This window comes from Argiope bruennichi, chromosome 4, assembly GCF_947563725.1.
Source record: "Argiope bruennichi chromosome 4, qqArgBrue1.1, whole genome shotgun sequence".
Taxonomy (NCBI): Eukaryota; Metazoa; Arthropoda; class Arachnida; order Araneae; family Araneidae; genus Argiope; species Argiope bruennichi.
In genome coordinates, this window is record NC_079154.1 from 127,053,930 (window position 1) to 127,067,526 (window position 13,597).

Here is a 13,597-nt window from a genome sequence, read left to right on the forward strand (position 1 = left end):
TTCATAAGTTTTCTTGCCCTATTAGGTAATATATTATAGCATTTTAAATTTTTTAAAAATGTTCTATTTTTTGGAAAGTATTATTTATAAAATAATAAAACCTTGCATATAATTATTTAAGTGATTTTAGACTAACTCATTTACCACTTTTAGGATCCATCAATCAGTAGGCAATATTTATTCCCATTATTGTTAATTGACTTTAAAAAAATGAAATTGAAAACTTCATAAGTCAACCAGTTGACATACATACACTTTATTAAAATATTTTTGATAACAAACTTTTTTGTTTAAATATGTCTTATAGGATGAAGAAGGGCCAGTTGTATGCTATTTATTTCTTAATTAGTAATTTTTCTGCAGTACACTTATTGAATGAAATATATGCTTTAAATAAAAATTATTTATTATGTTGAAACAAAATTTTAAAATGCATTAAAACCTGATTTTTATTAGACTAATCTAGGAAATTAACTTTTTTAAAACTTGATTCTTTTAATGACAGTGTGTCAAACTTTGTTAGCTCGTCCATTGGTCTATGGTGTAGCTAAAGTTGCATTTAATTAAAATTTAAGTGATTTCAAAAATTTATACCATTTTAATTAGATTTTTATGATAATTAGAAAAGATGAAATTTTATTTCAGAAAGATAAATGGTTCATGAAAAATGATTTGCACAAAACACGACATTATTTAGACAAGATTCATTGATGATTTTTAAAGTTCAAATATCCAATCAGGAGGTTGAGCATTCAAACTCCGTTGTTCCATCTTCACTAAAATCTGGGCAGACACATGAACGGCCACCTCTTCCGGATGGAAGACAAAGATATTTGCAGCCACCATTTTCTACTGCACAGTAACTTGTCACTAGGAAAAAGAAGTCTATTAAGTTAATTGTTCATGATTTTTTATATGATACAACTTATTCCATTTCATTATCGAGCTGCAATTCTTGGATGTTTCCATTTATTTAGTTTGATATTTCAATCAGTAGTTACCTTTAATGTATTTTTGTATGAGATCCCACTAATAAGTTTAGCAAATACACTTATACCAGTGAAGTGTATAAATATTGAAGGATTTCAAATGAAATTCAGTATAATTGAGAACTACTTCTAAATTACATTTTTTTGAAAAATATCTGCTTATGCAAAAAAAGAATAAAAAAATGTTTATGCCATATTTTTCCCCAAATTTTTGTATTAGTTAGAGCATGTTAGGAATGATTACCTCTTTCTCCTCCAAAGAGAGAATTCAAAAAACTGAAAATCAGTGTAATAGAACCAGGCTTATATTAATGAGAACTGTGCATCACTATCTAATTTTTTTAATACCTTTGTTAAAGGTGGAATCTTTGTGCATCAATTTATTTTTGTTTGGGATATTGAAAAAAAAATTCAGGGCTGTTAATGAGGGCTTTTGTAATTTTATTATTCATCAGTGTAGTAATGATGAAGTCTACCATTATTTTTTTAGTAACAAAATAAATAAAACTTTTAAAGTTGGACAGCTCATCTGATAATTTAGATCAGAATAGTTTGCTTATGCCAATAAAACCTCCTCCTGAAGAAATAAAAGGTGAACTGGAATGTGCAAACAGTTTACTTGATAAAAGAATGCCACAAGACATTCCTAATTGCATATTTTTTTCAAGATACATAGCAATGTAGATATTCTTATTTAATGGAGAACATTCAATAATTATTTTTCTTTTTGGATGATAGACCTATATCAACTAATTTTTCTCTTGTAAATTTCCAGTTTATTTGTATTATGGCAGTCTTTTTCCAAGTAAATATTACCTAGTTTATGAAATATATAAGTCATTATATCCAGTCAAATTGAGTCTGAAAGTCCTGCTTTTCAGTGTAAATTAATGAAAATTTCTTTGTTAAATATAAAAAATATGGATGTATTGTATGCTTTTTTTTCCATCAATATTTTGTTACTTTCTTTATTTGCAAATTCTAATGTGAATTTTTGGAATTTGATCAAGTCAAAGAGTGGGCATTTTTTCTTTTAGAAAGTCGGCAGTTTGGTGCTAGAGAACTAGTCATCATCTGGACTGTTAACCTCTATGATTAGTTTGTGTTAATGAGATTTAGAGTTAATAATTTTAAGTGTCAAACTTTATATATATGAATAATGAAGCTTTGTCCATATCGAGCAATTCTATGAAGGAATCTAAACGAGAAATGGTTCTAACTCACCTGAAGGGCAGTAGGAAGGCAAAGATACTATTCCATACATTTTTCCACTGCCTCCTGCAGGAATTTCGAGAGGTTCAGCTTCACCACCATTCACATCCACTCGGTGAAGAAATTTACTAAAACAAAATACAAACCACTTCAAATTATTTCTTTTTGTTATGAAAAATTTACTAATACCATCTACATGCATATAAAAATTATTTTTCCAAGAGCTCAATAAGAGATTTTATTGAATTTGTATTATGTTTGTAAAAATGGAGTTGATTCTAATTGAATAGTCGTGCCATCAAAAATAAGCCTGGTAATATGTAAGGATTGGTTTTGGAGAAGTTGCTTTAGAAGAACTTCAGGAAGAGGCATATGTATTATTTTTTAAATTGTATATGTGTATATATTATATTTCTTTTTATTTCATAAACTTCTATGTATTTTCAAAAATATTACTTCAATGCTATTTCATAATATATTGTTTAGTCATTTATTTTTAGTGATATCAAATGAGGAGTGTGAATTAATCTAATTACTTAAATTTTGATTCTTGTCAAATTTGATCCAGCGTTTAATGCTGATCAATCTTTAAAAAGCATAGAGAATTAGTCCTGGCAATATTTTGCAATGTTTCTTTTTTCGTTTGCATGATAACAAAATTGGCTCTATATTGATAAAATGACAAATATTAGTGGGAATATGAGGTGGAATGATAAATGCTTTTTCTTGAACTTATTTTTGATTATATGATTGGAAAACATAATGCAATTCTTTTAGACTAGTTCATAATGATTTTCCCCCCCTTCAAATATTCAATCATTTGAATTATCCCAAAAAGTCTCCTATTTAAATTATTTAAAACATTTTAATCAGATTATTTTTATAGTTTTTTTTTTTCAACCAGTAATTGTCTTTTATATAATACTTTTTAATATTCTAGCTTTCAGTTTTATTATGCCAATGTTGATAGAATACCAGGAAATGCAATTAGTGTTCAAAAACATAAGGATTCTGTTTACGATTACATATATGGAAGCATTTTTCTTTTTATTTGTCCATATATTTTTTATTGCCTCAGAACTGAAAATTTAACATAATGCATAAATATGTAAATAACTCTTTAATAGTTAATATTCATACACATTTTGAAATCTCTGAAATTTTTTTTAATCTAAATTCTTTAGGTGTAATCATTTTATATACAAATTGAGTTTCTTTTCTAATTATATATTTAAACTAAATTTGCACTAATATTTTTGAAATAATTTATATTATTCATATACTGAATTAATTCTTCATGAAATTAGACTTTAGATTTCGAATTCGCGATTTCTCAAAACTACTTAATTTAGCATGCAGAATGCATAAATGTTTTTTGTGTGTATGTATGTGAAGCTAAGAGAATCTAGATTTAAAAAAAAAAATATTAAGAAAATAATCTTTTAAAAATTGCTCCAGCATTGAAAAAATAAAATATTGAGAAATATAGACATAGCCAACACAAAATGCAGTTGCAATATCTTCTATTAAAAATATTTTCATATCGTTATGTTTTAATTATTTTATTAGATGGAAAAATACAAATACTTTTATCACACAGATGAAAATTCCTCTTTCTTTGAAGAAGTCCTGATAAATCGATATATTAAAAGGAAATTTTTTAAATTTATTATTGCAAAAATAATATGTATTGAGAAATATCGATTTATCTTGGAAGATATATCACGATGATGAACTTCAATCACCACCCAGCCCTTGAAATTTAGCAACTTGGGAACATTTTATTTACCAAAAGCTTAAAGTAGATGCAATATTTCAGTCGGTCTCTATTAACTTACTTATACACAAAGTTATCATAGATCGAACCAATAAATAGATGAAACTGTGAAATATTTTCTAGTATATGAAATATACAAAGAGAAACTAATGAAATCAAACAGTTCGAACTCAGATTTTGACAAATCTTCACTTTTCAGACATCCTTGAATAAGAAAAAACACATTTTGGGAAGTTTGTCTATCTGAATACAATAATTCAAAAATACTTTGAGTCAGATTGATGAAATTTTGTATATACACTTTGCCCCATATACATTCAGCTGAAGTCTGTCTGTCAGCTGACAGTAACTATAAAACTAAAATAGCTTAGATGGATCAAATTTGACTTTAGCATCTGAAAAGATGTAGATCCGTTGCAAATCTTCAATCAAATTAGTCTGGAGGTTGATTGTCTATCGGCTTTATTTTCGCAAGCATGTAAACGCCATAACTCTAGAATGCAAAGACTTAAACAAATGTGCGAAATTCGATCAATAATTTTGTAACTACAATTATAGTTATATTCAAATTTCAGTTTTAATCGGTCCAAAACCAAAAAACACCCAAATGCAAATACGTTTATAACTACATCTTTAGAAATGAATCGCCAAAGATCGCATGCTGTTTAGTCTGTTTCATAATCATTGTTCGTTAGTAATATACTAGTCCATTTATCAGTGAATGTGCAAGAAATTTTGCGGGGATAATCCCCCTGGTTAATAACAAAAAATTTGATTGAGATAAACTTACATTTCCCAATCTGTCCAGTAAATAAATCCTTCGTGAATGGTTATTCCAAAGGGATAAGGGGCGGGTGTGTATACAACTCTTCTGCTTTGTCCATTCAAGGCAATGCATTCTATTCTTCTGAGACCTAAGAAAGTAATTATGTTTTATTATTAATGAAAGATAATCTATAGTGAAAATGGTAGATCCTTCCAGTTGAGGTTAATACTAAGACTCCACTTCTTTTAATTATCACACTATGTATTTCTTTTTCAAAAAAAATAATACAAAGGAATCGAACTAAGACAATAAGCTAACTGAGGTTTACCCGAATCGGTCCAACAGAGATTGCTCCTGTCGTAATCGATGACGAGCATGTTCGGAAGACCGAGATTTTCCTTTACGAGTTCCGTCCTTCCAGATCCGTCCATGTTGGCCATCTCTATTTTGGGGGCATTCCTATCCCAATCTGTCCAGTACATCTTTCTGCAATAAAAAATGATTTCGTCTTTTTCCTGATCATTTTTTCTTTTCTCATCAAAATACACTTAGAGAAAGTATGGTGATCACCGTATTAATGACACCTCGAAATATTGAAATGTCTCATGTTTTAAACTTCCCTTGATTTTGAAAAAGATTGAAATGATTTCTTCTATGCATAAAGTTGCAATTAGCAATATGTTAGTAGGTGAGATTTAATACGTGGTTTTAACATCAAAGTTGTGGAAGTATGGACGAAATTCTGGCCGTGTGGGTATGAATATAACTCAAAAACAACACCCTCTAGATTAGTGATTTTTTTTATTTCAACTACACTTGCAGGTGTGTGCAAAATTTTGGGCTAAATATGATAAAGAATTTTGTGTATAATGTTGTAAATATGTGCTTTGTTGTAATCAAAATATGTGCAAAGATTTTTCGTGGTAATAATTAATTGGTCAAAGTGAAGAAGTGTAATATATAAACTCGATTTTCTTTACAGTAGCACGGAGTTGAACCAATTCCATATTATATCGGTAACTAACTGGTATCCGGCGCAATGCTGCTGCAGAAGAAAAAATTTTGGAAATATCATTTCAATCGTTATTTATTTTGTTTAAATTAGGAATGATACGAGAGAATGATATTTATTTTCTTGTAGACAATGAATGCATTCATTGAAACTAAATGATATATAAAGGAGAAATATAAATAAAATTTATTCTATTTTTTTTTTTTTTTTAATTTACAGGCAATTATTATATCTAATCTTCGCGTAAGTGAAAGCAATAAGTTGGCAAAGTTTTAAGCAATCGGATGAATCGGATCGCCAGCGCATAAAATACGAACAAACAAAAATTCATTTTTATATATTAGATTATATATTACAAGAAAATCAAAGAAAAACACTTCTGTTCTACTTTCCCCTCTTCCTTTTTAGTTTTCTATTCCAATACTTGCTGCTCTTGCAATAAAGAAGAAAAAAAATTAGAACTTAATGTTTCATTGAAGCGAAATCCTACACTGAATAAATAAAACATTAACAATTCTTACCCAAGTCCAGGATGGACGGCGATACCTCTGGGATTGCTCAAACCCTCCGAGATGAGTACTTTTCTGTACTTCGTCGTTAGGCTTGCAACTTCAATCGTATCTTTTCCAGAATCAGTCCAATAAATGTTTCTTGCCAACCAATCCACAGCAACACCTTCTGGTGACAGCATATCTGGAGTAACCAATAAAATAGATTGCGTGGTGTTATCCATTATAAATTCTGGTAATTTTTAGTTTAATTTAGTCTTCTAATTCTGTTATTTATCAAAGACTTGATTCAGATGGCTGATATCGCAGACGCTGAGGATAAGTATTAAAATGTTTACTTCTAGAGCAAGAGAAAATTTAAAAGCAGTTATCTAAGGTGTGTTTTTTTACACCATATATAATTTTATATAAATATATATTTTGATTTAGTTCACATTCGCTGCGAGTACTTGTTACTTTCTTGTATATAAAGGAAAAGTATGATAATCACCATCACGAATAAAACCCTACATTTCAGCTTCTTTAAAAAAGCATATATTTTTAATATATTTCTTTACAAACATGGTAATTCAAGAGCGAAGAGAAAAAAATGAATTTATTATGTGACCTTTTCTCTAAATTTCCAGGTTTTTATCGAGTTTTGGATTAGATTCTTGCATGAGAAGTCAACTCCAAAGTCAGATGGGTGAAATTAATTATATAAAGATTTATCGGTAAAATTGTAGATATGAATTAAATTTCGGATTAAAAAAAGTCTGTCGGTCTATATGTTTTTGAATTATCACATTCACATATTTGCAATGATAAAGATAAGCGGAATTCGATATGTGGTCTGGTCACTCACGTTATAGATATGTATGTATCAATGGGAAGCAGGGATGTAAAATCTATACACTGTTTTTTTTCACTGTACAGTAAAGTACGAAATGGTCTGTATTGCAGTAATTTATAAGAATGTCTTAGGTATCATAATCCTGCTGGTGCAGTTTGATCTTCAGTTCTTGATACTTTCTGATAGAATAACATGATAAATAAGTTTACTAGGTACCATTCGAGATTGTCATAGTGACGTCTGATCCGTTGTAATTTGCCCTTCTTATGACTTTCAGAGATGCATCAGCCCAATAGAGATGTCCCATCTGACAGTCGGTCGTCAAGCCCACTGGTGTCTGATTGGGTTCCATTAGCAGCAATTGTCCCGGATTGCTTTTGGTGGGAAGTGTCGGCACTCGAAGGAGGGACATTCCGTGAGCAAATACTAGATACCCTCCGCTGTGTTGTGGCGCAGCTGCAAATATGAAATCATTATTGAATAAGTGTTATAATTATCCACTGGGTAGATAATTTCTGAAAAAGAAGTCATTTAGAAGAATTCATTTCTTTTCTTTTTTTTCTTTTTTTTTTCGAAACATGACTCATGCTTATTAAAAGTAAAGTGGATGGGCTTCATAACTTAACCGTATTGGCTTCATAACTTAACCCTTTTATGGGCCATTTATTTCTCTTTTGAATCTTTCCCAGTTTTTTTTATGTTTTGTTAACAATTAAAATATAGCATTTAAGGAAATATATTTTATTTTGCCAAATTTTATATTTACATTTAAATTTCTGGGTGAGAAGCATATTTCCTATGGAACCATTTGCAATCACAAAGGAAATGAAATTTAATGTTGATTGTTTGCCATGAAAAGATGAGAACCATATTACAATACACAAGAGTATATCACATTATGTACACATGTAAATGGGTTTTCTTTTTTTGTCCCTTTGTGCTACATTTCCTACATCGTCTGATTTTTGGAAACCATCTTTGCTATATGATTTTCCACACTGGCTAAGCATGCATTATCCGGAAATGCAGAATTCTTTGCCTGAAAGTTAGCAAGACGTCCTTTCTTTTTTCTTTGAGAAATATCCATCTATTAGTTAACAAGCTAATGCTACATGGAATGTTAGCTGTAAGATAATGTAGGTGGGAAGTAATCTTCCCAATGCCCACAAAAGGGTTAACATAGAATCCAGATTTTCGCTCAGGAATTTGAGCGAGGCGGAATGATTGACCACGACCGATTGTAAATTCGGGTCGAATTTGTGCCGAAACAATTTTTAGGAAATTATCGTATTGTTTTAAATTAGATAAAAAGCTGAAAAATCTTCAGATTTATAATGGCTTACATATTCTATTCTTATTTAGTTAAAACTGAGAGGACTCTAAGATTTAAGTTGAAAATAACTTGAAAATTTGAGTCCGTATAGGATTTCTGCTATGCTGCAAATCGATCAATATTTGGTTGGTCTGAAAAAAATATCTGGAATTGAAGTAAAGCAAAATGAAAAATCATTTAACCAAGCTACATAAATTATTATAAATCAGTTAATGCCTTCTTTGATTTTAATTTTAAAAATCTCGGTTTTAATTTTAAAAAAAATCATTAATTTTTTTGGGAGGGGTATTATTAGCTTTTTAGGTATATTTTAAATTTATGAGATTAGTTTTAAAATGGAATTTATCTGAATGTTAAAACTTGTTCTGAAGGTTACAATAATTTTGCATTGCATACCCGCTATTTATTTCTGTTACGATATTTTCTTATTTTTAAAATTCCTCCTTAAATTCATTCCAAATTCCTGATGAAAAGGACAAAATAACCTTAGTGGAATCAAAGTTTAAAAAAATATGTTATATATATTTGAAACCGAAAAGTCTAAATTTATTTCTTAAACTGCAACGATTGCTTATGCTTTTGTCTGTACCTGTAACTATCTTCAGCTAACATTCTTTTGTGTTTTCAACTTGTCTTAAACAATCCTTTGGGATTTTTAATGGAATTCCCTTCGGAATATGTTCGAAGGTTTACCTGCATCCGTACCAAACGATCTGTTCAATTTTCTTATAAAAGTCTAATCACAAATTGGCTATTTTGTCCCGTCTTGATTCACACGGATAAATCTGAATGACCGAGCAGCAACAACAGCATTGGCGGGAACTAAAGTTGGATCCTCAGGTGAATTACCGACTACGTTACAACCCCTCACATAGGAGACACGTCCCGCCATCGGTTGGAGGTGAGTAGCCAGATCCACACCATTTTTGTACCTACTTGGATGTCAAGAACCAACCACCATACCGGAAGATTCTCATCACCATGTCTTGAAGTGCCTCCCGGTGGGAGTATCAAAGTCTAACGTTTCGTTTCTTATTCTTATTTTAATTTTTTGTATTACAAAAGTCAAATGTGATGAGGCATGAATTAACGTTAACACGTCAAATAATATCTGTATGAGATATAATTGTACCTTTGGCGCCCCTTTTCCGGACCCTAGCTGGGAAAGTGGCGCAGAAAGTAAGTAATATGTGTGATTTCTTTTTCGTCCTCTGTCAGCATCAGTGATTAAGTAAATATAAATGGTGCCAGAGTATGGTTTTATTCTTTCACTCTTTATATCTATATTTGAAAGATGTAGTAAAGTTTTGTTTCCATGTTTCCTCTTAAGACCTACTTCTGTAGAACCTGCTATCCCACTAAACTGGGATCATTTCTTCAAAGAAAAATTTACTGTTTTGAATGCCATGAAAACAATTTAATTTTCCCTTGTACTTACGAGCGCATGTGTTGCCATCCCCTATAAATCCTTGGTTGCAGCGACAAACGTAATCTCCAGTGGCCTCGTGAGGTACACATTCCGCATTACGGTCGCACAAGTAGCGGTCCTCTCGGCAAGATCTCTGAGACCTACATGTGTGACCATCCCCATCATATCCAGGTAAACAACGGCACCTGTTAGAAAATATAAATACCGTGAGATAGATGCATCATTTGCATTTCTTAAAAATGTATTATATACATAGTGTTTCATAATTGTTTTTGAAATTTAAGAAGACAGCAAAAAAGTTCACACCACCAATACAAGATTTGTAATCGTTCTTGGTGATGCGACATATTTTAAGCACTCGTTATATCACCCCAGCATATTACCATCAGTGTTAATGATTGCATATGTGATCGATAGTTCCTTGTAACCGTCTAGCGATTCCTTATTTTGAAATTTGAAATACTTCACCATTCAGAATATTCAAATGATCCGCCTATAGAAGATTGTGAAAAGAGGCGGAAAAAAAAAAAGTGTAATTTAATATGTTGTAGCACGTTTAGTCAGTGAAACTCGCAAAAATAAGAACAAGCCTCAACGTCACGTAGAGATGATGAAACGAACAAAAATAATAATTTAACAACATATTAGCTATACAATCTCGTGGTATATAGTATACAGAGTTGGAAAGGGGGTGATAGGAGAAAATCTTTCACAAGTATACGTAAAGACGTCACTGTTCGGTCTCCAATAACAAGAAATTACTCTCAGTTAGCTTGGAATAATAATTTAAAATCTCTGTTAATATGTAACATCCTTACAATCTCTTGGCATGTGAAAAAACCATCAAGCCATGAACAAGGATGACCGAAAAGAGTCGTCAGCAACTTCCTCTTCAAGGGAAAAAATTCATAGGATAATTAAATTTATCAGTGAAAATAGATATCTTTTCTTGCCTTCCTAGCTTTCAACATTAAGTGTCATACTCACAAAGACTGGAAGGGGGGGGCACAGTAGTTCCTTCACATACATTTGTATTCATAAATATCAATCAAACAGAATAACATTTCTTTGTTACCATTAGCCAAATTACTTTCCATTTGATTTTTATAACAGCATCCTCATCTGCTATGTCATGATAACAAGTGAACGCTGAATTCATGTCTTTTTTCTTACATTTTATCTTTCTGCATGTTATTATTCTTTGTAAACTGTTTCATTTTATTACCATTTCTTAAATGTTTGTAAATTGTGTACATAGGTATTTTTGGTTTTTTCTACTGTAAATATCTAGTATTTCATAAAATTCCCATAACATGCGCATCAAACCGTTTAGTGACCAGAATGGTTACAGATACGGGGGTATGAGACGGCGTTCTGTTAATATGTAATATTGAAGCCCGTTATGCCTAATCAGGTAAATCCGAAAGCGCGTTCAGAGAACAGTTAATATCAGCCTTTCCTCTTCAGCAGAATCATTCTAGTTTCTATTTTTCTGCTGCGCCTCAATTTTAGTTTCTTTTAAAATCTACTAACAACCGTCTAAGTGCATTTCTGGGATATATGAATGCACGGAAAATTTTTATGCCTATAATTTTTCTACGAATCTTTTTGAACTGAAGATGATCCTAATAGTATATGAAAATATTTGATATATTTGGAAATAAATATTTAGTGTAATGAAATTTTGTATTTGAAACGAACTTATTTAACACTTTCATCGCGACAATGGCGCGCATTTGTCTCACCCACTGCGCTAAGATATATATATTTAAGATGCGCTGTAAAATATAGAAAAACTTTGAGTAGAGGACGAGTTATCTCATCACTCGCGCATAGTGAATATTCCTGGAAGACGAGTTATCTTGTCTCTCACGATGAACGTGTTAAAAATGCAGGAAAACACACACACTTTAAAAAAAAAAAAAAAGATTTGATTGGACTCACTTTGCAAGAATGGCTTTCGATGTCAGCATTTCACTGAATTTTTATGATTTTTAAGTTTGACTTCGACAGAATCGGCTGCAACTGCTGTACGGTATCATACGGTTTCAATAGAAAAATTATGTTAAATATATGATATATCTTGGAACGTATGCTGTATATATCAAAAGATAAACAAAAGGATAAAGGTCAATAATAATGTAATTTCTTATAGAACGACAAGCATTTTTTTTATGTCGAATTACACTGAATGACAGGTAAAGATTTAAGAAGAAAGTTTAATCAGTCAACAACATTTTTAGAATCAACTAACATTGTAAAATTAGAATTCATGCGATCGAAATTTTTTATTTATTCAACCTGAGATAAAAATGATGTATGGTTAAATAAATTTGAAAATATTTACACCCCTCCCTTCTTCCTTCCATTTAGTATTTGAACTTCATCACTATGGCACTAGTTTTGCAGTTACTATGCTGCTGAGAAATATCACCTATTTTGTAATATTTTCGACCATTTAATTCATTTATAAAGCATACTTCCAGTATTAAATTGTCTTACTTGTATCCTCGAGATGGTGGATCGTATTGGCACTCTGCCTTCACATGACAGCTATTGATGATATTACAAGGAACTTCGGCCTTCTCGCATCTGTATCCATCTCCGTTGAAACCTGGTTTGCACTGGCACCTATAAGTCAAGTCCACTGCGTCGTACGTGCAAGTGGCACTTTCGTGGCAGTTGTTGCGAACATTACAGGCGACGTCTGGATCGAGACTGCACGTTCCCTTGGTGCCTCTGCCCCTGAATCCTGGCAGGCACTGGCAGTGAAATCGTTGCCCATCGCCGTCGTACAGACATTCAGCGTTGTTGTCACAATCGTCAGGACTGTTGCATTCATCGAGGGATGTGCAAGTTAAGCCATCCCCGTCGAAACCCTGGATTATTTAAAGAAAAATATATGCACTTTTTTATCAAAAAGTTTTATAGACTGGATTTCAATGAAAGTTACCATGTAGACATTTTAGGTAATAATACGTGATATTATTTGAATATATCTCTATTAGCACACTATATTGTTGCATTTTCTTCGCAATATTACCTGGCATTTAGACTATCGCTCAGCATCGTGGAAATATACAATATTTTATGCTAACTTGGATGTTGGATTTCCATTTTTAATTATATTCATTTGATTTTAATAGTATTTTTTTTTCTTTATGGATAAATTTTTTACTTTCCTTATAAGCCATTTATTGCATTATCATTATAAGCGTAATACATTTTTTTCACTATTCTAATAAGTATTTATTGGCGCATAACTATTTTCTAAGATTGAATTGTGATTACTGCTCATTTTATTGGACACTTGTTATTCCAATGATATTTATTGGCTGCACTGAAGTAATGCTTAAGTGGAAGTGAAGTTCCAAAATCGTTTGGAATCAGATTTGGCGTTGTTCAATGATTGATAAGAAAAATTGCGAGATTTTAGCATTATCTTGTTACCTTCAATCAAAATGAAGCTTTTCTGCTTTTAATAAGCGGGGTCTTTTTTCTATAACATTTATTAATTTTTTTTTTTAATTTTCTGAGTTCTCTCACTCGATAAAAAAAAATATTTCACTAGTCAAAAAGTATACTCTCAACTTGAACGGGAAATTCATATTCCATTTACTGATCTTCAGAACAAAGTGGTAGAACAAAGAACCAACATTTTATTATTGAGATTGTTAAAATTACTATAGATATAATTAGTGCTCAAGGTAAAACGGCATTTATTGATGTTAGTTAAAA

At 31.1% G+C, this 13,597-nt stretch overlaps 1 protein-coding gene across 1 annotated transcript in view; it reads right to left on the minus strand.

Moving 5' to 3' along the window:
* Positions 1-616: 616 nt before the first annotated feature.
* Positions 617-13,597, minus strand: part of LOC129965735 (nidogen-like) — a 57,346-nt gene continuing 44,365 nt past the window's right edge. Inside the window, exons 14-21 of the mRNA XM_056079869.1 lie at positions 12,362-12,738; positions 9,869-10,044; positions 7,314-7,553; positions 6,278-6,449; positions 5,073-5,230; positions 4,769-4,892; positions 2,214-2,329; positions 617-870 (exon numbers count right to left, since the gene is read on the minus strand). Coding sequence (XP_055935844.1) covers positions 737-870; positions 2,214-2,329; positions 4,769-4,892; positions 5,073-5,230; positions 6,278-6,449; positions 7,314-7,553; positions 9,869-10,044; positions 12,362-12,738 — 1,497 coding nt within the window. The 3' untranslated portion in view covers positions 617-736. The remainder of the gene's footprint in view (positions 871-2,213; positions 2,330-4,768; positions 4,893-5,072; positions 5,231-6,277; positions 6,450-7,313; positions 7,554-9,868; positions 10,045-12,361; positions 12,739-13,597) is intronic.